Source organism: Nerophis ophidion, linkage group LG28 (genome assembly GCF_033978795.1).
Source record: "Nerophis ophidion isolate RoL-2023_Sa linkage group LG28, RoL_Noph_v1.0, whole genome shotgun sequence".
NCBI lineage: Eukaryota > Metazoa > Chordata > Actinopteri > Syngnathiformes > Syngnathidae > Nerophis > Nerophis ophidion.
In genome coordinates this window covers 1,860,386-1,885,723 of record NC_084638.1, presented here as the reverse complement: position 1 = coordinate 1,885,723, position 25,338 = coordinate 1,860,386, and the positions used below count along the sequence as shown (strand labels likewise).

Sequence of the window (25,338 nt, the reverse complement as noted above, 5' to 3'; positions counted from 1 at the left end):
CAAAACGCGTCGCTGGATGGCAGGACCAGTCATGTCCGCTACTAATTTGGCTGTTGGTGTCTGACGCAGCATGCGCACCTTTCAGGGTCTTCGGGGGGTTCCGGGGTTGGTGTGGGCGTCGCCCGGGCGGGCTGCAGACGGACTGTGCATTCCCCTTCCCCCAATCCTAACCCTAACCATAATCCTAACCAAGCCTGTGCCTCCAGTCCGTCTGGGTGGCGTCCCATCATTCGTGGGCCTTCTGGGGACTTTGTTGTGGTGTGTGTGTTGTTGGGGGGCCACAAGTTTAACACACAAACTTGTTTTGGACACAACAATAAACAGGAGTCGGAGAAACATCAAAGCAAACATTTTAATGCTTTCAAAACACACTACAATACTTACCTGTGTGGTTGTCCACGTTGTGATGAACGTCGAGTAGACCCATCACAATGTTAGGATCTAATTTGGCGAGTCCACGTTGTGATGAACGTCGAGTAGACCCATCACAATGTTAGGATCTCATTTGGAGAGTCAAACATCGACACTGCAGTGTTGAGCGTGAGCCCCGCCCACTGCAGACCTCCTATAAATTCTCCTCCTGCTCAAAACGGCTCAGTACTCTCCAGCAGGTGAATGGAGCACATCCTGCTGTAGAGAAAAATAGAGTTGCCGTTAGTCTAGGGGATTAGAAGTGCCCCACCTACTAGGGAATTAGAAGTGTCCCAGTAGGCACAGACTCGCAGTTAAAAAGATGTTTACATCCTGCAATCAGTGCAAAGCCAGCCTGAAGAGGTCAAGAGACCGAAACGCGTCGCTGGATGGCAGGACCAGTCATGTCCGCTACTAATTTGGCTGTTGGTGTCTGACGCAGCATGCGCACCTTTCAGGGTCTTCGGGGGGTTCCGGGGTTGGTGTGGGCGTCGCCCGGGCGGGCTGCAGACGGACTGTGCATTCCCCTTCCCCCAATCCTAACCCTAACCATAATCCTAACCAAGCCTGTGCCTCCAGTCCGTCTGGGTGGCGTCCCATCATTCGTGGGCCTTCTGGGGACTTTGTTGTGGTGTGTGTGTTGTTGGGGGGCCACAAGTTTAACACACAAACTTGTTTTGGACACAACAATAAACAGGAGTCGGAGAAACATCAAAGCAAACATTTTAATGCTTTCAAAACACACTACAATACTTACCTGTGTGGTTGTCCACGTTGTGATGAACGTCGAGTAGACCCATCACAATGTTAGGATCTAATTTGGCGAGTCCACGTTGTGATGAACGTCGAGTAGACCCATCACAATGTTAGGATCTCATTTGGAGAGTCAAACATCGACACTGCAGTGTTGAGCGTGAGCCCCGCCCACTGCAGACCTCCTATAAATTCTCCTCCTGCTCAAAACGGCTCAGTACTCTCCAGCAGGTGAATGGAGCACATCCTGCTGTAGAGAAAAATAGAGTTGCCGTTAGTCTAGGGGATTAGAAGTGCCCCACCTACTAGGGAATTAGAAGTGTCCCAGTAGGCACAGACTCGCAGTTAAAAAGATGTTTACATCCTGCAATCAGTGCAAAGCCAGCCTGAAGAGGTCAAGAGACCGAAACGCGTCGCTGGATGGCAGGACCAGTCATGTCCGCTACTAATTTGGCTGTTGGTGTCTGACGCAGCATGCGCACCTTTCAGGGTCTTCGGGGGGTTCCGGGGTTGGTGTGGGCGTCGCCCGGGCGGGCTGCAGACGGACTGTGCATTCCCCTTCCCCCAATCCTAACCCTAACCATAATCCTAACCAAGCCTGTGCCTCCAGTCCGTCTGGGTGGCGTCCCATCATTCGTGGGCCTTCTGGGGACTTTGTTGTGGTGTGTGTGTTGTTGGGGGGCCACAAGTTTAACACACAAACTTGTTTTGGACACAACAATAAACAGGAGTCGGAGAAACATCAAAGCAAACATTTTAATGCTTTCAAAACACACTACAATACTTACCTGTGTGGTTGTCCACGTTGTGATGAACGTCGAGTAGACCCATCACAATGTTAGGATCTAATTTGGCGAGTCCACGTTGTGATGAACGTCGAGTAGACCCATCACAATGTTAGGATCTCATTTGGAGAGTCAAACATCGACACTGCAGTGTTGAGCGTGAGCCCCGCCCACTGCAGACCTCCTATAAATTCTCCTCCTGCTCAAAACGGCTCAGTACTCTCCAGCAGGTGAATGGAGCACATCCTGCTGTAGAGAAAAATAGAGTTGCCGTTAGTCTAGGGGATTAGAAGTGCCCCACCTACTAGGGAATTAGAAGTGTCCCAGTAGGCACAGACTCGCAGTTAAAAAGATGTTTACATCCTGCAATCAGTGCAAAGCCAGCCTGAAGAGGTCAAGAGACCGAAACGCGTCGCTGGATGGCAGGACCAGTCATGTCCGCTACTAATTTGGCTGTTGGTGTCTGACGCAGCATGCGCACCTTTCAGGGTCTTCGGGGGGTTCCGGGGTTGGTGTGGGCGTCGCCCGGGCGGGCTGCAGACGGACTGTGCATTCCCCTTCCCCCAATCCTAACCCTAACCATAATCCTAACCAAGCCTGTGCCTCCAGTCCGTCTGGGTGGCGTCCCATCATTCGTGGGCCTTCTGGGGACTTTGTTGTGGTGTGTGTGTTGTTGGGGGGCCACAAGTTTAACACACAAACTTGTTTTGGACACAACAATAAACAGGAGTCGGAGAAACATCAAAGCAAACATTTTAATGCTTTCAAAACACACTACAATACTTACCTGTGTGGTTGTCCACGTTGTGATGAACGTCGAGTAGACCCATCACAATGTTAGGATCTAATTTGGCGAGTCCACGTTGTGATGAACGTCGAGTAGACCCATCACAATGTTAGGATCTCATTTGGAGAGTCAAACATCGACACTGCAGTGTTGAGCGTGAGCCCCGCCCACTGCAGACCTCCTATAAATTCTCCTCCTGCTCAAAACGGCTCAGTACTCTCCAGCAGGTGAATGGAGCACATCCTGCTGTAGAGAAAAATAGAGTTGCCGTTAGTCTAGGGGATTAGAAGTGCCCCACCTACTAGGGAATTAGAAGTGTCCCAGTAGGCACAGACTCGCAGTTAAAAAGATGTTTACATCCTGCAATCAGTGCAAAGCCAGCCTGAAGAGGTCAAGAGACCGAAACGCGTCGCTGGATGGCAGGACCAGTCATGTCCGCTACTAATTTGGCTGTTGGTGTCTGACGCAGCATGCGCACCTTTCAGGGTCTTCGGGGGGTTCCGGGGTTGGTGTGGGCGTCGCCCGGGCGGGCTGCAGACGGACTGTGCATTCCCCTTCCCCCAATCCTAACCCTAACCATAATCCTAACCAAGCCTGTGCCTCCAGTCCGTCTGGGTGGCGTCCCATCATTCGTGGGCCTTCTGGGGACTTTGTTGTGGTGTGTGTGTTGTTGGGGGGCCACAAGTTTAACACACAAACTTGTTTTGGACACAACAATAAACAGGAGTCGGAGAAACATCAAAGCAAACATTTTAATGCTTTCAAAACACACTACAATACTTACCTGTGTGGTTGTCCACGTTGTGATGAACGTCGAGTAGACCCATCACAATGTTAGGATCTAATTTGGCGAGTCCACGTTGTGATGAACGTCGAGTAGACCCATCACAATGTTAGGATCTCATTTGGAGAGTCAAACATCGACACTGCAGTGTTGAGCGTGAGCCCCGCCCACTGCAGACCTCCTATAAATTCTCCTCCTGCTCAAAACGGCTCAGTACTCTCCAGCAGGTGAATGGAGCACATCCTGCTGTAGAGAAAAATAGAGTTGCCGTTAGTCTAGGGGATTAGAAGTGCCCCACCTACTAGGGAATTAGAAGTGTCCCAGTAGGCACAGACTCGCAGTTAAAAAGATGTTTACATCCTGCAATCAGTGCAAAGCCAGCCTGAAGAGGTCAAGAGACCGAAACGCGTCGCTGGATGGCAGGACCAGTCATGTCCGCTACTAATTTGGCTGTTGGTGTCTGACGCAGCATGCGCACCTTTCAGGGTCTTCGGGGGGTTCCGGGGTTGGTGTGGGCGTCGCCCGGGCGGGCTGCAGACGGACTGTGCATTCCCCTTCCCCCAATCCTAACCCTAACCATAATCCTAACCAAGCCTGTGCCTCCAGTCCGTCTGGGTGGCGTCCCATCATTCGTGGGCCTTCTGGGGACTTTGTTGTGGTGTGTGTGTTGTTGGGGGGCCACAAGTTTAACACACAAACTTGTTTTGGACACAACAATAAACAGGAGTCGGAGAAACATCAAAGCAAACATTTTAATGCTTTCAAAACACACTACAATACTTACCTGTGTGGTTGTCCACGTTGTGATGAACGTCGAGTAGACCCATCACAATGTTAGGATCTAATTTGGCGAGTCCACGTTGTGATGAACGTCGAGTAGACCCATCACAATGTTAGGATCTCATTTGGAGAGTCAAACATCGACACTGCAGTGTTGAGCGTGAGCCCCGCCCACTGCAGACCTCCTATAAATTCTCCTCCTGCTCAAAACGGCTCAGTACTCTCCAGCAGGTGAATGGAGCACATCCTGCTGTAGAGAAAAATAGAGTTGCCGTTAGTCTAGGGGATTAGAAGTGCCCCACCTACTAGGGAATTAGAAGTGTCCCAGTAGGCACAGACTCGCAGTTAAAAAGATGTTTACATCCTGCAATCAGTGCAAAGCCAGCCTGAAGAGGTCAAGAGACCGAAACGCGTCGCTGGATGGCAGGACCAGTCATGTCCGCTACTAATTTGGCTGTTGGTGTCTGACGCAGCATGCGCACCTTTCAGGGTCTTCGGGGGGTTCCGGGGTTGGTGTGGGCGTCGCCCGGGCGGGCTGCAGACGGACTGTGCATTCCCCTTCCCCCAATCCTAACCCTAACCATAATCCTAACCAAGCCTGTGCCTCCAGTCCGTCTGGGTGGCGTCCCATCATTCGTGGGCCTTCTGGGGACTTTGTTGTGGTGTGTGTGTTGTTGGGGGGCCACAAGTTTAACACACAAACTTGTTTTGGACACAACAATAAACAGGAGTCGGAGAAACATCAAAGCAAACATTTTAATGCTTTCAAAACACACTACAATACTTACCTGTGTGGTTGTCCACGTTGTGATGAACGTCGAGTAGACCCATCACAATGTTAGGATCTAATTTGGCGAGTCCACGTTGTGATGAACGTCGAGTAGACCCATCACAATGTTAGGATCTCATTTGGAGAGTCAAACATCGACACTGCAGTGTTGAGCGTGAGCCCCGCCCACTGCAGACCTCCTATAAATTCTCCTCCTGCTCAAAACGGCTCAGTACTCTCCAGCAGGTGAATGGAGCACATCCTGCTGTAGAGAAAAATAGAGTTGCCGTTAGTCTAGGGGATTAGAAGTGCCCCACCTACTAGGGAATTAGAAGTGTCCCAGTAGGCACAGACTCGCAGTTAAAAAGATGTTTACATCCTGCAATCAGTGCAAAGCCAGCCTGAAGAGGTCAAGAGACCGAAACGCGTCGCTGGATGGCAGGACCAGTCATGTCCGCTACTAATTTGGCTGTTGGTGTCTGACGCAGCATGCGCACCTTTCAGGGTCTTCGGGGGGTTCCGGGGTTGGTGTGGGCGTCGCCCGGGCGGGCTGCAGACGGACTGTGCATTCCCCTTCCCCCAATCCTAACCCTAACCATAATCCTAACCAAGCCTGTGCCTCCAGTCCGTCTGGGTGGCGTCCCATCATTCGTGGGCCTTCTGGGGACTTTGTTGTGGTGTGTGTGTTGTTGGGGGGCCACAAGTTTAACACACAAACTTGTTTTGGACACAACAATAAACAGGAGTCGGAGAAACATCAAAGCAAACATTTTAATGCTTTCAAAACACACTACAATACTTACCTGTGTGGTTGTCCACGTTGTGATGAACGTCGAGTAGACCCATCACAATGTTAGGATCTAATTTGGCGAGTCCACGTTGTGATGAACGTCGAGTAGACCCATCACAATGTTAGGATCTCATTTGGAGAGTCAAACATCGACACTGCAGTGTTGAGCGTGAGCCCCGCCCACTGCAGACCTCCTATAAATTCTCCTCCTGCTCAAAACGGCTCAGTACTCTCCAGCAGGTGAATGGAGCACATCCTGCTGTAGAGAAAAATAGAGTTGCCGTTAGTCTAGGGGATTAGAAGTGCCCCACCTACTAGGGAATTAGAAGTGTCCCAGTAGGCACAGACTCGCAGTTAAAAAGATGTTTACATCCTGCAATCAGTGCAAAGCCAGCCTGAAGAGGTCAAGAGACCGAAACGCGTCGCTGGATGGCAGGACCAGTCATGTCCGCTACTAATTTGGCTGTTGGTGTCTGACGCAGCATGCGCACCTTTCAGGGTCTTCGGGGGGTTCCGGGGTTGGTGTGGGCGTCGCCCGGGCGGGCTGCAGACGGACTGTGCATTCCCCTTCCCCCAATCCTAACCCTAACCATAATCCTAACCAAGCCTGTGCCTCCAGTCCGTCTGGGTGGCGTCCCATCATTCGTGGGCCTTCTGGGGACTTTGTTGTGGTGTGTGTGTTGTTGGGGGGCCACAAGTTTAACACACAAACTTGTTTTGGACACAACAATAAACAGGAGTCGGAGAAACATCAAAGCAAACATTTTAATGCTTTCAAAACACACTACAATACTTACCTGTGTGGTTGTCCACGTTGTGATGAACGTCGAGTAGACCCATCACAATGTTAGGATCTAATTTGGCGAGTCCACGTTGTGATGAACGTCGAGTAGACCCATCACAATGTTAGGATCTCATTTGGAGAGTCAAACATCGACACTGCAGTGTTGAGCGTGAGCCCCGCCCACTGCAGACCTCCTATAAATTCTCCTCCTGCTCAAAACGGCTCAGTACTCTCCAGCAGGTGAATGGAGCACATCCTGCTGTAGAGAAAAATAGAGTTGCCGTTAGTCTAGGGGATTAGAAGTGCCCCACCTACTAGGGAATTAGAAGTGTCCCAGTAGGCACAGACTCGCAGTTAAAAAGATGTTTACATCCTGCAATCAGTGCAAAGCCAGCCTGAAGAGGTCAAGAGACCGAAACGCGTCGCTGGATGGCAGGACCAGTCATGTCCGCTACTAATTTGGCTGTTGGTGTCTGACGCAGCATGCGCACCTTTCAGGGTCTTCGGGGGGTTCCGGGGTTGGTGTGGGCGTCGCCCGGGCGGGCTGCAGACGGACTGTGCATTCCCCTTCCCCCAATCCTAACCCTAACCATAATCCTAACCCTAACCCTAACCCTAACCCTAACCCTAACCCTAACCCTAACCCTAACCCTAACCCTAACCCTAACCCTAACCCTAACCCTAACCCTAACCCTAACCCTAACCCTAACCCTAACCCTAACCCACGGCGTCCACCATGACCGACCCCGTGGTCGGGGACTGGTCCCCTGTGGTGGAACCGGTTCCGGGTCCTAGGGGACCGGTCACCCCGGTCCCCTTCCCGGTCTTGTCGCCTTCTTCTCTGGCTGCGGCACCATCCAGGCCCCAGAGAATGACAGGACCCCAGGAGCCATGCAGCAGTCCTCCCGACAACTCCATTGTCGAGGCTCCCCTGGTCCCGCCACCCAGGCCGCATTCGCGGGTCGAGACCGAAGTCAGGGTCCCTCCTGCGGTCTCGGACGCGCCACCGCCACCTGGGGAACAAAATACATCAGTTCTAGTCCATGTGGCGGACAATGCACAGGTGACGTCTGGCCAGCCAGACACTTCCAACTACTTACCTGAGCAGCCGGCGTCATCCCCTGAGGGGCCTCCAGGGTGGTCCCAGCTGCCCCCTGACACGCCCCCCAGTTGGTCTCAACTGGGTTCTGGCCAACCGGGACCACCCTCGCCGACTTCCTCCCTCCTGGACGCGCCCCTCCCGGACGCGCCTCTTCCGGACGTGCCCCTCGTGGACACTCCTCCTCCACGCACGCCGGTTCCCGAAGCGGGTCCAAGCTGGTCCCAATTTTTTTCGGGAATCCGGAAAGGGCCTAGAACGGTCACTTCGGCCTCTCAGCCGACAGAGGATACAGACACGACACAATTAGCCACACCTATGAGTCCGCGCAGGGGCCCCACTAGACACATCAGTACAACGCGCAAGTTGGTTGATTGGCACCTGTCTGTGGATAAGAAGGTCCTGGTGATTGGTGACTCCAATATTAGTCGTCTTCCACCTGTCCGTCTCCAGGACCTTCAGATGGACAGTTATCCAGGGGCCAACTTCCGCCACGCAGAGGCCATCCTAGAAAAAACAAAGATTAGTGTCGAAGTGGAAATGGTGGTGTTATCGTTCGGCCTCAATAACAAGGAACAAAACCCGAAGGCCACCACCTTTAAACAAATCCAAAGGGCCCTGAAGGTGGCCAAAACGGTGTTCCCGAACGCCGACATTTCCATCCCCATCATTAACTTCTCAGAAGCCCTGCCCCAGGAACATAAAGAGTCGCGGCGCGAGATCACCCCGCCCCCTCGTCCTCAACCACAACACGGCCGCTATGATGATGGAGATTATCATTTTGCGGACCGTCGTCAACAACCGCCTCGTAGGAGCTACGCGGAGGTGCTGCGTGGCTATCCTGCAGAGGAGGAGGACGAGCGGGTGCGCCTCCGCAGCGACACGCGTCGCTACGGCAACCGATCGCGTGAGGGACGTGACGTACGTGGTCAGGACTACCCCACACGCGACGCACGTCGCCGGGACTACCCTACACGCGACGCACGTCGCCGCGATTACCCCACACGCAACACACGCCGCCATGTTTACTCCACCAACAACACACGTCGCCAGGGCAACGCCTCTCGTGACAGGAGTAACAGCGGCCGGCGTGGCCAGCGTTATGGTGCCCCACGGTGGGAAAATCAACATAACACATTCCAAAAAAATAAAAACAATTTTTTCAGAGGATACAAACCTCAATATTTTCAACATCCTGCACACAATAGACCCCAAAAAAACAGGGTTAATTTCCGACCTGCACACTATGAGCCTCCCAATCCCAGGAGGACGTTTAGAGCGGACAAACCTGGATTTGGACGGGGTCAACGCCCGAATATAAACAGGAATGTAAACACAACACGTCCCACCAGGGAAATTCATCCTGACAATCAGGACAGTGATTTTAGCATCAAAGCTAAAATCATCTATAACATCATTAAAATAATACACCACCAAAATAATGTGGATAGAGATATCCAACCTCAAACAATTACCAATATGGAACTCACCTTGACGACCGGAATTAGGCCAGCGGTCACTAACCCTGACACAGAAGCCCTAATAAAAGACAATGCACACAATTGGGCACAAAAAACAGTACAAATATTAAGAGAACATTATAAAAAAGCATTACAGACGGAAATCAACAAACTCAGTGCATTTATTGGGCAAAATTGGAAAGACCCATTCCAGGTGGCCTCGGCTTGGACCAGGACACACCTGGGACGCAGGTTGACCACCGAGACACTGCGGCTAGCCGAGGGTCTGGTGATCTCCATCTGTGTGGACGTTCGTGGCGTGGACGAGGGGGGTAGTCCGTCACGATCCCAGCAGACGGGGTCACCAGTCCGCTTGGATCCGTCCAGCACCCGAGTGGTGATGGAGGTAGTGCAGCCGCCGCCGCCGCTGCCGCTGCCGCTACCGCTGCCCCTACCGGTTCCAACCCTGCACGCTCCTGTGCGCGCCACGGCGTCCACCATGACCGACCCCGTGGTCGGGGACTGGTCCCCTGTGGTGGAACCGGTTCCGGGTCCTAGGGGACCGGTCACCCCGGTCCCCTTCCCGGTCTTGTCGCCTTCTTCTCTGGCTGCGGCACCATCCAGGCCCCAGAGAATGACAGGACCCCAGGAGCCATGCAGCAGTCCTCCCGACAACTCCATTGTCGAGGCTCCCCTGGTCCCGCCACCCAGGCCGCATTCGCGGGTCGAGACCGAAGTCAGGGTCCCTCCTGCGGTCTCGGACGCGCCACCGCCACCTGGGGAACAAAATACATCAGTTCTAGTCCATGTGGCGGACAATGCACAGGTGACGTCTGGCCAGCCAGACACTTCCAACTACTTACCTGAGCAGCCGGCGTCATCCCCTGAGGGGCCTCCAGGGTGGTCCCAGCTGCCCCCTGACACGCCCCCCAGTTGGTCTCAACTGGGTTCTGGCCAACCGGGACCACCCTCGCCGACTTCCTCCCTCCTGGACGCGCCCCTCCCGGACGCGCCTCTTCCGGACGTGCCCCTCGTGGACACTCCTCCTCCACGCACGCCGGTTCCCGAAGCGGGTCCAAGCTGGTCCCAATTTTTTTCGGGAATCCGGAAAGGGCCTAGAACGGTCACTTCGGCCTCTCAGCCGACAGAGGATACAGACACGACACAATTAGCCACACCTATGAGTCCGCGCAGGGGCCCCACTAGACACATCAGTACAACGCGCAAGTTGGTTGATTGGCACCTGTCTGTGGATAAGAAGGTCCTGGTGATTGGTGACTCCAATATTAGTCGTCTTCCACCTGTCCGTCTCCAGGACCTTCAGATGGACAGTTATCCAGGGGCCAACTTCCGCCACGCAGAGGCCATCCTAGAAAAAACAAAGATTAGTGTCGAAGTGGAAATGGTGGTGTTATCGTTCGGCCTCAATAACAAGGAACAAAACCCGAAGGCCACCACCTTTAAACAAATCCAAAGGGCCCTGAAGGTGGCCAAAACGGTGTTCCCGAACGCCGACATTTCCATCCCCATCATTAACTTCTCAGAAGCCCTGCCCCAGGAACATAAAGATAACCTCCACAAAATTAATACTTATATTCAAAAAAACTATAATTTCATTCCGGCACTCACCAGTGATAAGTTTGCTACGGGGAGGGACAACCTTCACTGGACCGAGGAAACGGCCAAAAACATGCTGAAGCACTGGCTTCACCATTTAAACATGGCATCCCCAAAAACCCGACCTGTCGGGGGGGTGACACAAGCACAAACAACACCACCACAAACACAAACAAAAACATTGTAAATTTGGCAAAACATTTCACACTTACCTCCTCACAGCGCTCCCTCCTCAATAAAGGCCTCACGTTCGTCCCATCCACCAACCTTAGTCCTGAGTGGCACCACCAAATGAAGTTTGACTTACAAGAATACCACAGGGGTGTCAAACTCGCGGTGTTCTACGAAAAGCAAGGGTCCCTCGGTCCGCGACCTTTCACCGCCCGGTCCGAGTGGGAGCCCTCACCCGGTCTGCTACCTCCAGAGGTCCACACACTGGTCCTAGCGGACGAGCATCCATCGCTCCTATCGGGTTGCGCCCTCGCCATTACGCCCAACCTCACGCGTGACGAAACTGAGGCCCTTCAGAGTCTGAAAAATAACAATCACATTGTTATCAAACCGGCAGACAAAGGAAGCGCTGTGGTCATCTTTGACAGGTCTCAGTATGTCTGGGAGGGCACCAGACAACTGAACGACACCACCTACTACTCCCCGTTGGCCGCACCCATTTATCTTGACACAATCCCTATGGTGGAAAAAATCATTAAAAATTTATTAAATAAAAGATTCATCAATCATAAACAGTTTACTTACCTCCTGGGCGAATCGGATCCCCGTCCTCGTAGGTTTTATTTACTCCCCAAAATCCACAAGGAGCCCCACAAATGGAGCCAGCCCCATGTCATACCCCCGGGCAGGCCCATAGTTTCCGACTGTGGGAGCGAAACCTACAGGACGGCAGAATTTATTGATTTTTATTTAACGCCACTTTCCATCAAACACAATAGTTATTTGAAAGACACATATGATTTTATAGAAAAAATTAAAAATCTGACCATTCCCCAAGAGGCCATTCTGTTCACAATTGATATAGACAGTTTATACACAAACATAGACATTGAACAGGGCATCCAAGCCGTAAAAAATATATTTGGCAAATATCGAGACATTAGCAGGCCGGACAAAGAACTCCTGCAGCTGCTCGACATAAATTTAAGGAGGAACGACTTCGAATTTAATGGGAAGTTCTTCCTCCAGATTAAAGGGACAGCCATGGGGAAGAAATTTGCCCCGGCATACGCCAATATTTTTATGGCGGAATGGGAGACCTCCGCCCTCGCAGCGTGCCCGATTAAGCCCCTGCATTACTTACGGTACCTCGATGATATCTGGGGGGTATGGGCCCACTCCGTAGAGGAGTTTGAGGTGTTCCGCCACACCCTCAATACTCACAACCCCAGTATCACTATCAAGTCCACCACCAGCCCCATGTCGGTGGATTTCTTGGACACCACCACATACAAAGGTCCAGACTTCCCCTCCACTCACAATCTGGACATAAAGGTTTTTTTCAAACAGACTGACACCCACGCCCTCCTCCACAAGACCAGTTTCCACCCCCGACATACCTACGCGGGACTGGTCAAGTCCCAGCTGCTAAGATTCCACCGGATCTGCACCAGGCGGGAGGACTTCGTCACGGCCACGGGAGCCCTGTTCACGGCCCTGAGGAAGAGGGGATATTCGAGATCCTTCCTCAGGAGACAGTTCAGGTGCTTCTTGGACCCCAAGAAGCCTCCCCCTGGTGAGTCCATGATCCCCCTGATCACGACCTTCTCACCTGCGGCGGTACAGGTAGCTAGAAGAGTCAAACAAAACTTTAAAGACTTTGTGGATAATAGTGGCAGGCTCCAAAAACATTATTTGGTGTCAGCATACCGTAAGAATCCCAACCTGTGCGATCTGCTGGTCAGGGCTCGGGTCCCCTCCACGAGAGATCCTCCCCCGACTCGGAGCAGCGTCCCCTTCAGACACATCCCGTGGCTACTTAACCGCCACAACGGGAGGGTCTTCCGGCCCCTATGCAGGGGGGACGCACGCACAAAAAACTGCGTTTACGTCATCCGATGCCAGCGTTGCCACGCCCTGTATGTTGGGGAGACGGGAAACACCATCGCCACCCGTTTCCACCAACATAGACACAACATTACTCGACAGAAGAACACCACCACCCACCTGGTGCAACACTTCCTCCGGCACGGGTGGGCTTCTGTCCGGGTTTGTGTCATCCAGCACGACTCCAAATGGAGTGCAGGCCAACGGCGACACGCCGAACGCCTGTGGATGACCAAATTGGGCACTAGACATCCGGGGGGCCTCAATGAGGCGTGAGTGCGAGCCCGCTGGGCCATAGACGGACCGTGCACACCCCTCTTATATTCTTTTTTACACTCTTTTATCGCCCTTCCCCCACCCCTTACCCTAACCCTAACCACTCTCCTTTTTCACTCCTAAAACCTACCCATCTCTCTTTTCTTTACACCTAACACCTACCCATCTCTCCTTCTCTTTATACCTAACCCTAACTCCTAACTCTAACCCTAACCCCAACCCCAACCCCAACCCTAACCCTAACCCTAACCCTAACCTCTGGGTGGCCTGCTCGGTGAGTACAAATCGTTTCACAGTGCGGGTGTCGTGACGTTACAACAAGTCGAACTTTTAGACTTGATTTGAACACATTCCAAATGGAGGGAAAGGTATATCAAAGCAAACATTTTATTGCTTTGGTCAAACATTCCGATAGTCCACGGCGTGTTTGTCCACTATGTGTTGCACATAATATGTCGATTTGACGCTTCACATATGTAGGATCTTATTTTGAGAGTCTTTTGACTCCGCTGTAGTTGTGAGCACTAGCCACGCCCACTGCAGCACACTATATAACCTCCTCCATTTGGAGCCCAGGCTCATTCCCTCTCCGGCAGTTCATGAGATACCCTCCTGCCCGAGGACACATAGGGAAGCCGTCTCGACCACGGGGTTTCAAGGAAGCACCCTTTACCCACTGGAGAAGGAGAAGAGCTCCAGTGGGCGTGGCCCAGCCAGCCTGACGAGGCCTGAAAGGCCGAAACGCGCGTCGCTGGATATTATCCGCATGTGTTTGTCACTTCATTTAAAGCCCCGATTCGATTTCTTCCAGGGTCCTTGGGGTGGCCATCGTTCGGCTTGGCGTCGCCTGGACAGGTTGTGATGGAGCGAGCACACCCTCCTCTTCTCTCTTTTCTTTTTTTCACACTCTCTCTCTCTCTATCCCTCTCCCTCTCCTCTCCTAAACCTAACCTTTACTCTCTCCTCTCCTAAACCTAACCTTTACTCTCTCTCTCATCTCACTCTCTCTCTCTCTCTCTCACTCACTCTCTCTCTCTCTCTCTCTCTCTCTCTCTCTCTCTCTCTCTCTCTATCTCACTCTCTCTCTCTCCTAACCCTAACCCCAACCCCAACCACAAACCTAACCCTAACCCTAACCCTAACCTCTGGGTGGCCTGCTCGGTGAGTACAAATCGTTTCACAGTGCGGGTGTCGTGACGTTACAACAAGTCGAACTTTTAGACTTGATTTGAACACATTCCAAATGGAGGGAAAGGTATATCAAAGCAAACATTTTATTGCTTTGGTCAAACATTCCGATAGTCCACGGCGTGTTTGTCCACTATGTGTTGCACATAATATGTCGATTTGACGCTTCACATATGTAGGATGTTATTTTGAGAGTCTTTTGACTCCGCTGTAGTTGTGAGCACTAGCCACGCCCACTGCAGCACACTATATAACCTCCTCCATTTGGAGCCCAGGCTCATTCCCTCTCCGGCAGTTCATGAGATACCCTCCTGCCCGAGGACACATAGGGAAGCCGTCTCGACCACGGGGTTTCAAGGAAGCACCCTTTACCCACTGGAGAAGGAGAAGAGCTCCAGTGGGCGTGGCCCAGCCAGCCTGACGAGGCCTGAAAGGCCGAAACGCGCGTCGCTGGATATTATCCGCATGTGTTTGTCACTTCATTTAAAGCCCCGATTCGATTTCTTCCAGGGTCCTTGGGGTGGCCATCGTTCGGCTTGGCGTCGCCTGGACAGGTTGTGATGGAGCGAGCACACCCTCCTCTTCTCTCTTTTCTTTTTTTCACACTCTCTCTCTCTCTATCCCTCTCCCTCTCCTCTCCTAAACCTAACCTTTACTCTCTCCTCTCCTAAACCTAACCTTTACTCTCTCTCTCATCTCACTCTCTCTCTCTCTCTCTCACTCACTCTCTCTCTCTCTCTCTCTCTCTCTCTCTCTCTCTCTCTCTCTCTCTCTCTATCTCACTCTCTCTCTCTCCTAACCCTAACCCCAACCCCAACCACAAACCTAACCCTAACCCTAACCCTAACCCTAACCCTTAGGGTTGGGGTTAGGGTTGGGGTTAGGGTTGGTGTTAGGGTTGGGGTTGGTGTTAGGGTTGGGGTTGGGTTTAGGGTTGGGGTTGGAGTTAGAGGGTAGGTCTTAGGCATAGAAAAGACAGTCAGTTAGGGTTAGGGTTGGGGTAAGGATTTGGGTTAAAGTAAGGGTTGGGGTAAGGATTTGGGTTGGGGTTAGGGTTGGGGTAAGGGTAAGGATTCGGGTTGGGGTTAGAGGGTAGGTCTTAGGCATAGAAAAGACAGTCGGTTAGGGTTAGGGTTGGGGTAAGGATTTGGGTTAGGGTAAGGGTTGGGGTTAGGGCTGGGGTAAGGGTAAGGATTTGGGTTAGGGTTTGGGGTTAGGGTTGTGGTTGGGATTGGGGTTAGAGGGTAGGTCTTAGGCATAGATAGACAGTCGGTTAGGGTTAGGGTTGGGTTTGTGGTTGGGGTTAGGGTTAGGAGAGAGAGAGAGAGTGAGTAGGAGTTAGGGTTAGGGTTGGGGTTAGGGTTGGGTTTAGGGTTGGGGTTAGGGTTGGGGTTGGAGTTAGAGGGTAGGTCTTAGGCATAGAAAAGACTTAGGGTTAGGGTTGGGGTTGGTGTTAGGGTTGGGGTTAGGGGGTAGGTCTTAGGCATAGAAAAGACTTAGGGTTAGGGTTGGTGTTAGGGTTGGGGTTAGGGTTAGGGTTGGGGTTGGGTTTAGGGTTGGGGTTAGGGTTGGGGTTGGAGTTAGAGGGTAGGTCTTAGGCATAGAAAAGACAGTCAGTTAGGGTTAGGGTTGGGGTAAGGATTTGGGTTAAAGTAAGGGTTGGGGTAAGGATTTGGGTTGGGGTTAGGGTTGGGCTTAGGGTTGGGGTAAGGGTAAGGATTCGGGTTGGGGTTAGAGGGTAGGTCTTAGGCATAGAAAAGACAGTCGGTTAGGGTTAGGGTTGGGGTAAGGATTTGGGTTAGGGTAAGGGTTGGGGTTAGGGTTGGGGTAAGGGTAAGGATTTGGGTTAGGGTTTGGGGTTAGGGTTGTGGTTGGGATTGGGGTTAGAGGGTAGGTCTTAGGCATAGATAGACAGTCGGTTAGGGTTAGGGTTGGGGTTAGGGTTGGTGTTAGGGTTAGGTTAGGGTTAGGGTTGGGTTTGGGTTTAGGGTTAGGGTTGGGGTTAGAGGGTAGGTCTTAGGCATAGAAAAGACAGTCGGTTAGGGTTAGGGTTGGGGTAAGGATTTGGGTTAAAGTAAGGGTTGGGGTTAGGGTTGGGGTAAGGATTTGGGATGGGGTTAGGGTTGGGTTTAGGGTTTGGGTAAGGATTTGGGTTGGGGTTAGGGTTGGGGTTAGAGGGTAGGTCTTAGGCATAGAAAAGGCAGTCGGTTAGGGTTAGGGTTGGGGTAATGATTTGGGTTAGGGTAAGGGTTGGGGTTAGGTTTGGGGTAAGGGTAAGGATTTGGGTTGGGGTTAGGGTTGGGGTTAGGGTTGTGGTTGCGGTTAGAGGGTAGGTCTTAGGCATAGATAGACAGTCGGTTAGGATTATGGGTAGGGTTGGGTTAGGGTTGGGGTTAGGATTAGGATTAGGGTTGTGGGTAGGTTTTAGGAGTAGAAAAAGAATTAGGGTGGTGGGTAGGTTATAGGAGTGGAAGGAGAAGATGGTTAGGGTTAGGGGGAGGAGGGGGTGGGGGTAGAAAAAAAATAAATGAAGAGGGGAAGTAAAATGGGAAGTGCACTGGCCATCAACAGTCCAACGGACTCACGCTCAACTCTCGTTTAGGCCTCCCGGATACCTGGTGCCCAACCTGGTGATCCAGAGGAGCTCCGCCCTCTGGCGTTGAGCGAGGCTCCACCTAGGATTCGTTTCGATGACAGTCACCCGGACGGAGGACCAGCCGTGCCGGACAAAGTGCTGAACCAGGTGAGTGTTGGTGTTTTTCTGTCTAACGATGTTGTACTTGTGTTGGGCGAATCTCCTAGCTACGGTATTGCCCGTCTCGCCTACGTACATATCGCCACATCGTTGACATCGGATGACGTAGACACAGTTTTTGGTGTGTCGGCCGCCACGACACAACGGCTGGAAAACCTTGCGGTTTTGGGGGTTCACCAACCATGGTGTGTGGCGGGCAAGGGTATCCCTCCGAGTGGAGGGCGGGTCTCTCAGCGAGCTGACCCTGGCCCTGACCAACATATCATTCAAGTTGGGGTTCTTACGGTAGGCCGGCACCACGTAGTGCTCCGGCAGCCTCCCACTACTCTCCAAAAAAGTCCGGAAGTTGTCCTTGACATTCCTGGCGACTTGTACGGCCGAGGGAGAGTAGGTGGTGATGAAGGGGATCATGGTTGTCCCAGGGGGAGGTCTCCCCGGGTCCAAGAAGACCCTAAACTGTCGTCTGAGGAAGGACCTGGAGTAGCCCCTCCTCTTCAGAGCAGAAAAGAGGGTCTTCGAGGCCGCCAGGAAGTCCTCCCGCCTGGTGCAAATCCGATGAAACCTCAAGAGTTGTGATTTCACCAACCCAGCAAACGTGTGCTTGGGGTGGAAGCTGCTTTTAAAAAGGAGCGCATGGGTGTCGGTCTCCTTGAAGAACACCCTGATGTCCAAGTTGTGACTATTTACAAAGTCAGGACCCTTGAATGTTGTGGTGTCCAAAAAGTCGACGGATGTGCTATTCGTGGTCGACTTGATGGTGATGTTTTTGTTGTGAGTGTTGAGCGTGTTCAAGAACACGTCAAACTCCTCACGGGAGTGTGTCCAGACGCCCCAGATGTCATCAAGGTACCGTAAATAGTGGAGAGGACGTTTTGGGCAGACGGCTAAGGCAGCAGTCTCCCACTCTGCCATAAATATGTTGGCATACGCCGGAGCAAATTTCTTGCCCATAGCAGTGCCCTTAATTTGGAGGTAGAAACGACCATCGAACTCAAAATCGTTTCTCCTCAAATTAATATCCAGGAGCTGTAGAAGCTCCTTTTCAGGCCTGCTGACGTCCCGGTACCTGTAGAAGACATTTTTGACAGCCCGAATACCCTCATCGATGTCGATGTTTGTATATAGGCTGTCAATGTCGATAGTAAATAGGATTGCCTCTGGGGGAATGTGCACACTCCTGACTTTGTCGAGAAAGTCGTAAGTATCTCTGAGGTAGCTGCCGTGGAGAACGGAGAGTGGTGTTAAATAGTAGTCGATGAACTCTGCCGTTCTGTACGTCTCGCTACCGCAGTCCGAGACAATGGGGCGGCCCGGAGGGATCTCGTAGGGCTTGCTCCATTTGTCTGGCTCCTTATGTATTTTGGGGAGCATATAGAACCTGCGAGGTCGCGGATCCGGCTCCCCTAGGAGGTACTTTTTTTGTTTGGAATTTATAAATTTCTTGAGAAGAAGATTGTCGACAATCTTCTCCACCAAGGGGATAGTTTGGGGATAAATTGGTTCCGACAGCGGTAGATAATAGGTAGTGTCCCCCTACTGTCGAGAACCCTCCCAAATATATTGTGATCTGTCAAGGATGACAACAGCACTCCCCTTGTCTGCTGGTTTGATCACAATATGTTTATTAATCTTAAGACTATAAAGGGCCTCAACTTCTTCCCGTGTCAAATTGGGGGCGACCGCAGGTGTACAGCCCGAGCCGGGCATTAGGAGCCCGTCAGACCGGACCATCGCCTGGAACTCCGGAGGCAACAGTCCAGGTGAGGGCTCCCAGCTGGAGCGGGCTGTGAACGGTGTGGGTTTGAGAGTATCCTGTTTCTCATAGTACACCGCCAGTTTGACACGTCTATGGTAGTGCTGGAGGTCCGACTGGAGTTGATGATGCCAGTCACTACTGAGATTAATGGAAGGAATAAAATTGAGGCCCTTATTGAGTAGGGAAATTTGTGAGGGGGTCGGCGTGAAGTTGTGGGCCAAATTTACCACGCTCTTACTTCCCCCCCGAGTGCTCGGGATTGTGGGGCTGTGGAGTTTAAATCCCGAAGCCAATGTTGTAACATGAGCTTAGCAGTACCTGGCATCCAATGGATGTGGTCTGCTTGGGTCTCAAACTCCCGACTGTCTAGGGCCGGGATGTGAGCATAATTGCTCCTGATGAAGCTATTCAGCTGCTGGAGATTGTTTTTCTCCTCCAAAGGCAGATCAGCTGAATAGTTCAACAGGGGAATTACCACCCGGGCAGTTGGGAATGTGTTCCTGGCCGCCCTGAGTGCACCTTGGAGCTGTTTAATGGTTGTCTCCTTAACTTTTTGCTCACAGTTGTTGAGCCCAAAAGCTAACACCAGCACTTCAACCTGGACAGCAACTCTGGCCCTGGCCAGGAGGGCCTCCGCGTGCCGGAAATTGGCCCCCGGGTAACTGTCGATCTGCAGGTCGTTGCGGTGGAAAGGTGGTATATGTGCCAGGTTGGAGTCGCCGACAATCAGGATCCTCCTGTTAGTCGACAACTTCCAATCTGACATCTTGCGCGATGTGTTGGGGTGTCTGGTGGGTTTTTGAGGGGGGGCACCCATAACAACCTGCACCTCCTCGGCGCTATCTGAAGTGGTCGGGCTGTGTGGGGTCGTTGGGGTCGAGGGTCCCTCCCACGTCGCCGGGATGGGAAGGGGCGTGCTAGGAGGGGGGGAGGACGGTGTTGGAGGACGTCCCTCAGGTGCCTGTTCCTGCTGAGGTGAGTCCTGGTGGTCGATGAATGGGGGCCGGACAGGGGTGGGTGCCTGTGGTGACTGTGCGGTCTCCTTTTGAAGATCTCGGAAGAGCTGGGAACAGTCAGGGGGCGTGTTGGGATTGGCCGATGACGTCACAGGGGTGAGTCCCACAAAATCCAGTACCTCGTTGTCCAGGTCGATAAGAAGCGTCCCGGGGGGCGTGGACTCCCGTGGTGGTTGGATGTTGTCCTGGGTCTGTGTGCGGGTCTCCTGTGTGATGTCCTTTGCGTGTGTTGGGATAACAGGGTCCTGTGTTGCAGGTGGACTCGGAGGAGGTGTTACGCGACGTGCAGGAGAGGGCTGTGTGGGCGGCCTCTCGTTGGTGGTGTCGTCTGCTGATCTGCTGCGAGGACGGAGGTGTCGTGTCCTCCTCTGTTCCAAGGGTGGTTTCAAAACTGCAGGAGGATGTGTGGAATGCGGGAGGAAGGAGGTCATCTGTGCTGGGGGGTCCGCCTCTCGTTCCACGTATGGAGACCAATTCGGGCCGGTGCTGTCGGTAATGGTGCCAACCGACACCAAGGTGGTGGTGGGGGGGCGGGGTAGGGCCTGGGTCGGGCGTGTCACCTCAGTGTTGACAGGGAGGTCAGCGAAGGCTGCGAGGATTTGAGCCTCGGCCAGTCAAAGGGTGTCCCCCATGAGTCTGCGTCCCAGATGTCTTCTGGTCCATGTTGAGGCCATCTGAAAAGCGGGTCTCCAGTCCTCACCACCAAATTTGGTAATTTTGTCCATTTCAATTTTTAAGGCCTCTCTGTAGTGGTGTCTCAGAACAAAAATTGTTTCTTCTGCCCACATTTGTGCATTGTCTTTAATGAGTTCATCAGTGTCAGGGTTTGTAACCGCCGGTCTAATCATGGTGGCCAGTGTTTGTTCCATTTTACTTATGGACTGTGGGGGGTCTTTTTTGGAAACAATGTTTTGATGGTGTGTAATTTTGATAATGTTGTAAAAACATTTTGCTTTTACATTGCTCTCAATATCTGTGTTGTAATTGTTATAATTATTATTGTGATTATGAACATTATTAGGGGCCGTATTCCTCCTGGGAGGGTCCCTACGCTGCTTGCGTTTTTTTCTGGGACGGGGAGGATTGCGGGGATAATTTTGTGGTGCATATTGAGGCATTAAAGGCGGCAGGGGATTGAATCTTTGCTGCCTAATGTTCCTAGTGTTGTGAATTGGGGGTGCAGTGTTCCGATTTTTCCATTGAGGGGCGCTGTGGCGCGGCTCCTGCTGCACATATCTGGCTTCTTCGTGGCCAAAATGGCGGCGTGTCCATGAGTGGGGGCGGTGATGACTCTCCAAATGAGTGTTTTGGCGTCCCCTTGCCACTTCAGCATAGGATCTTTGAGGTGGTGGTTGGAAACGCCGAGGACCTTGATCATCTGGATGATGGTAGGGACGCTCTTCTTCCCGGATTGGCCATTCTTGGCGCGGTGGTTGTCGCCGGGCTTTGCGCTTCCGCCCCGACCTGGCTGGAATCCAGCCCTCTTGGTACCAGTCGGACATTTCTAATTATAAAAAATTATGCCGCTGGTGAAAATGATAACAAAAATAGCAGAGAATGGTGCTATATCCTCTCTGATGAAAAATATATTGTCTTTAATTCACTTCTTTTAGTAAAAAAGAAGAATCAGCGTGCCCGTGGGCGGGGCTACGTCGAGGTCAGAGGGAGTACTTCCGGTTTGGATCTCGGCGTGTACGGTAAGAAATAAGTGCTTTTTCAGCCAAAATATGTACCAAACAACGCTGATATGAAACCGGGTGAATAAGAAAAATTGTATATTGAAAAATAGACGATTTATTTACAAAATGAAAACGGCGACTTGTCGTAATGACTCGTCGCGTCGCAACCAGGCCAGCTGGAGTGACGTGTAAACAAACACTAAGTAACAATATACAAAAATTCTATTTACATGTACAAGTCGATAGCAACGTTTCGGTGTATACCTTCATCAGGCTTGACTCGTGAAGTGAAATGGCGCGATTGAAAAAAAAGGATTTGGGTTGGGGTTGGGGTTAGAGGGTAGGTTTTAGGCATAGAAAAGAAAGTCGGTTAGGGTTGTGGTAAGGATTTGGGTTAGGGTAAGGGTTGGGGTTAGGGTTGGGGTAAGGGTAAGGATTTGGGTTGGGGTTAGGGTTGGGGTTGTGGTTGGGGTTAGAGGGTAGGTCTTAGGCATAGATAGACAGTCGGTTAGGGTTGGGGTTAGGGTTGGGGTTAGGGTTGGTGTTAGGGTTGGGGTTAGGGTTGGGGTTAGAGGGTAGGTCTTGGGGATAGAAAAGAGAGTCAGTTAGGGTTAGGGTTGGGGTAAGGATTTGGGTTAGGGTAAGGGTTGGGGTAAGGGTTGGGGTTAGGGTTGGGGTTAGGGTTGGTGTAAGGATTTGGGTTGGGGTAAGGGTAAGGATTTGGGTTGGGGTAAGGGTAAGGATTTGGGTTGGGGTTAGGGTTGGGGTTGTGGTTGGCATTGGGGTTAGAGGGTAGGTCTTAGGCATAGAAAGACAGTCGGTCAGGGTTGGGGTAAGGGTAAGGATTTAGGGTTAGATTTAAAGAGAAAGAGAGACGGGTAGGATTCAGGCATAGAAAGTCGGTTAGGGTTGGGGTTAGAGGGTAGGTTTTAGGCATAGAAAGACAGTCGGCTGGGGTTAGGGTTGGGGTTTGGGGTTGGGGTTTAGGGTTGGGGTTAGGGTTAGGGTTGGGGTTGTGGTTAGGGTTGGGGTTGTGGTTGGGATTGGGGTTGGAGGGTAGGTCTTAGGCATAGAAAGACAGTCGGTTGGGGTTAGGGTTTGGGGTTGGGGTTAGGGTTGGGGTTAGAGGGTAGGTCTTAGGCATAGAAAAGACAGTTGGTTAGGGTTAGGGTTGGTGTAAGGATTTGGGTTAGGGTTAGGGTTGGGGTTAGGGTTGGGGTAAGGGTAAGGATTTGGGTTGGGGTTAGGGTTGGGGTTAGAGGGTAGGTCTTAGGCATAGATAGACAGTCGGTTGGGGTTAGGGTTGGGGTTAGGGTTGGGGTTAGGGTTGGGGTTAGGGTTGGGGTTAGGGTTGGTGTTAGAGGGTAGGTCTTAGGGATAGAAAAGACAGCCGGTTAGGGTTAGGGTTGGGGTAAGGATTTGGGTTAGGGTAAGGGTTAGGGTAAGGATTTGGGTTGGGGTAAAGGTAAGGATTTGGGTTGGGGTTAGGGTTGGGGTTGTGGTTGGGATTGGGGTTAGGGTTGGGGTTGTGGTTGGGATTGGGGTTGGGGTTGGGATTGGGGTTAGAGGGTAGGTTTTAGGCATAGAAAGACAGTCGGTTAGGGTTGGGGTAAGGGTAAGGATTTAGGGTTAGATTTAAAGAGAAAGAGAGACGGGTAGGATTCAGGCATAGAAAGAAAGTCGGTTAGGGTTGGGGTTAGAGGGTAGGTTTTAGGCATAGAAAGACAGTCGGTTGGGGTTAGGGTTGGGGTTTGGGGTTGGGGGTTGGGGTTAGGGTTGGGGTTGTGGTTAGGGTTGGGGTTGTGGTTGGGATTGGGGTTGGAGGGTAGGTTTTAGGCATAGAAAGACAGTCGGTTGGGGTTAGGGTTGGGGTTTGGGTCAGGGTTGGGGTTAGGTTTAGGGTTGGGGTAAGGGTAAGGATTTGGGTTGGGGTTAGGGTTGGGGTTAGGGTTCGGGTTGGGTTTGGGTTTGGGGTTAGGGTTGGGGTTGTGGTTGGGATTGGGGTTAGAGGGTAGGTCTTAGGCATAGAAAGGCAGTTGGTTAGGGTTGGAGTAAGGGTAAGGATTTAGGGTTAGATTTAAAGAGAAAGAGAGACGGGTAGGATTCAGGCATGGAAAGAAAGTCGGTTAGGGTTGGGGTTAGAGGGTAGGTTTTAGGCATAGAAAGACAGTCGGTTGGGGTTAGGGTTGGGGTTAGGGTTTGGGGTTAGGGTTGGGGTTAGAGGGTAGGTCTTAGGCATAGCAAAGACAGTCGGTTAGGGTTAGGGTTGGTGTAAGGATTTGGGTTAGGGTAAGGGTTGGGGTTAGGGTTGGGGTTAGGATTTGGGTTGGGGTTAGGGTTGTGGTTGGGGTTGGGATTGGGGTTAGAGGGTAGGTCTTAGGCATAGATAGTCGGTTGGGGTTAGGGTTGGTTTAGGGTTGGGGTTAGGGTTGGGGTTAGAGGGTAGGTCTTAGGGATAGAAAAGACAGTCGGTTAGGGTTAGGGTAAAGATTTGGGTTAGGGTAAGGGTTGGGGTTAGGGTAAGGGTAAGGATTTGGGTTGGGGTAAGGGTAAGGATTTGGGTTGGGGTTAGGGTTGGGGTAAGGGTAAGGATTTGGGTTGGGGTTAGGGTTGGGGTTAGGGTTGTGGTTGGGATTGGGGTTAGAGGGTAGGTCTTAGGCATAGAAAGACAGTCGGTTAGGGTTGGGGTAAGGGTAAGGATTTAGGGTTAGATTTAAAGAGAAAGAGAGACGTGTAGGATTCAGGCATAGAAAGAAAGTCGGTTAGGGTTGGGATTAGAGGGTAGGTTTTAGGCATAGAAAGACAGTCGGTTGGGGTTAGTGTTGGGGTTAGGGGTTAGGGTTGGGGTTTGGGGTTGGGGGTTAGGGTTGGGGTTTTGGTTAGGGTTGGGGTTGTGGTTGTAGGGTAGGTTTTAGGCATAGAAAGACAGTCGGTTGGGGTTAGGGTTGGGGTTAGGGTTGGGGTTAGGTTTAGGGTTGGGGTAAGGGTAAGGATTTGGGTTGGGGTTAGGGTTGGGGTTAGGGTTGGGTTTGGGGTTAGGGTTGGGGTTGTGGTTGGGATTGGGGTTAGAGGGCAGGTCTTAGGCATAGAAAGGCAGTTGGTTAGGGTTGGGGTAAGGATTTAGGGTTAGATTTAAAGAGAAAGAGAGACGGGTAGGATTCAGGCATGGAAAGAAAGTCGGTTAGGGTTGGGGTTAGAGGGTAGGTTTTAGGCATAGAAAGACAGTCGGTTGGGGTTAGGGTTGGGGTTAGGGTTGGGGTTAGGGTTGGGGTTTGGGTTAGAAGGTAGGTCTTAGGCATAGAAAGACAGTCGGTTGGGGTTAGGGTTGGGGTTAGGGTTGGGGTTAGGTTTGGGGTTAGGTTTGGGGTTAGGGTTGGGGTTGGGGTTAGGTTTAGGGTTGGGGTAAGGGTAAGGATTTGGGTTGGGGTTAGGGTTGGGGTTAGGGTTGGGTTTGGGGTTAGGGTTGGGGTTGTGGTTGGGATTGGGGTTAGAGGGCAGGTCTTAGGCATAGAAAGGCAGTTGGTTAGGGTTGGGGTAAGGATTTAGGGTTAGATTTAAAGAGAAAGAGAGACGGGTAGGATTCAGGCATGGAAAGAAAGTCGGTTAGGGTTGGGGTTAGAGGGTAGGTTTTAGGCATAGAAAGACAGTCGGTTGGGGTTAGGGTTGGGGTTAGGGTTGGGGTTTGGGTTAGAAGGTAGGTCTTAGACATAGAAAGACAGTCGGTTGGGGTTAGGGTTGGGGTTAGGGTTGGGGTTGTTGTTAGGGTTGGGGTTGTTGTTAGGGTTGGGGTT

The 25,338-nt window shown here is 51.9% G+C and overlaps 2 protein-coding genes across 2 annotated transcripts in view; both read right to left on the bottom strand.

The window, feature by feature from the left end:
- LOC133545176 (collagen alpha-2(IX) chain-like) overlaps window positions 1–25,338 on the bottom strand; it is a 107,178-nt gene that overhangs the window by 50,485 nt on the left and 31,355 nt on the right. The gene's annotated exons all lie outside the window — the stretch shown is intronic.
- On the bottom strand, window positions 9,326–10,643 carry LOC133545051 (uncharacterized). The gene is made up of 2 exons (XM_061890355.1): window positions 10,066–10,643; window positions 9,326–9,978 (listed from the first exon to the last, which is right to left on the bottom strand). Exon 2 carries the CDS (start codon window positions 9,881–9,883, stop codon window positions 9,341–9,343), a length of 543 nt encoding a protein of 180 aa, XP_061746339.1. The 5' UTR covers window positions 9,884–9,978; window positions 10,066–10,643; the 3' UTR covers window positions 9,326–9,340.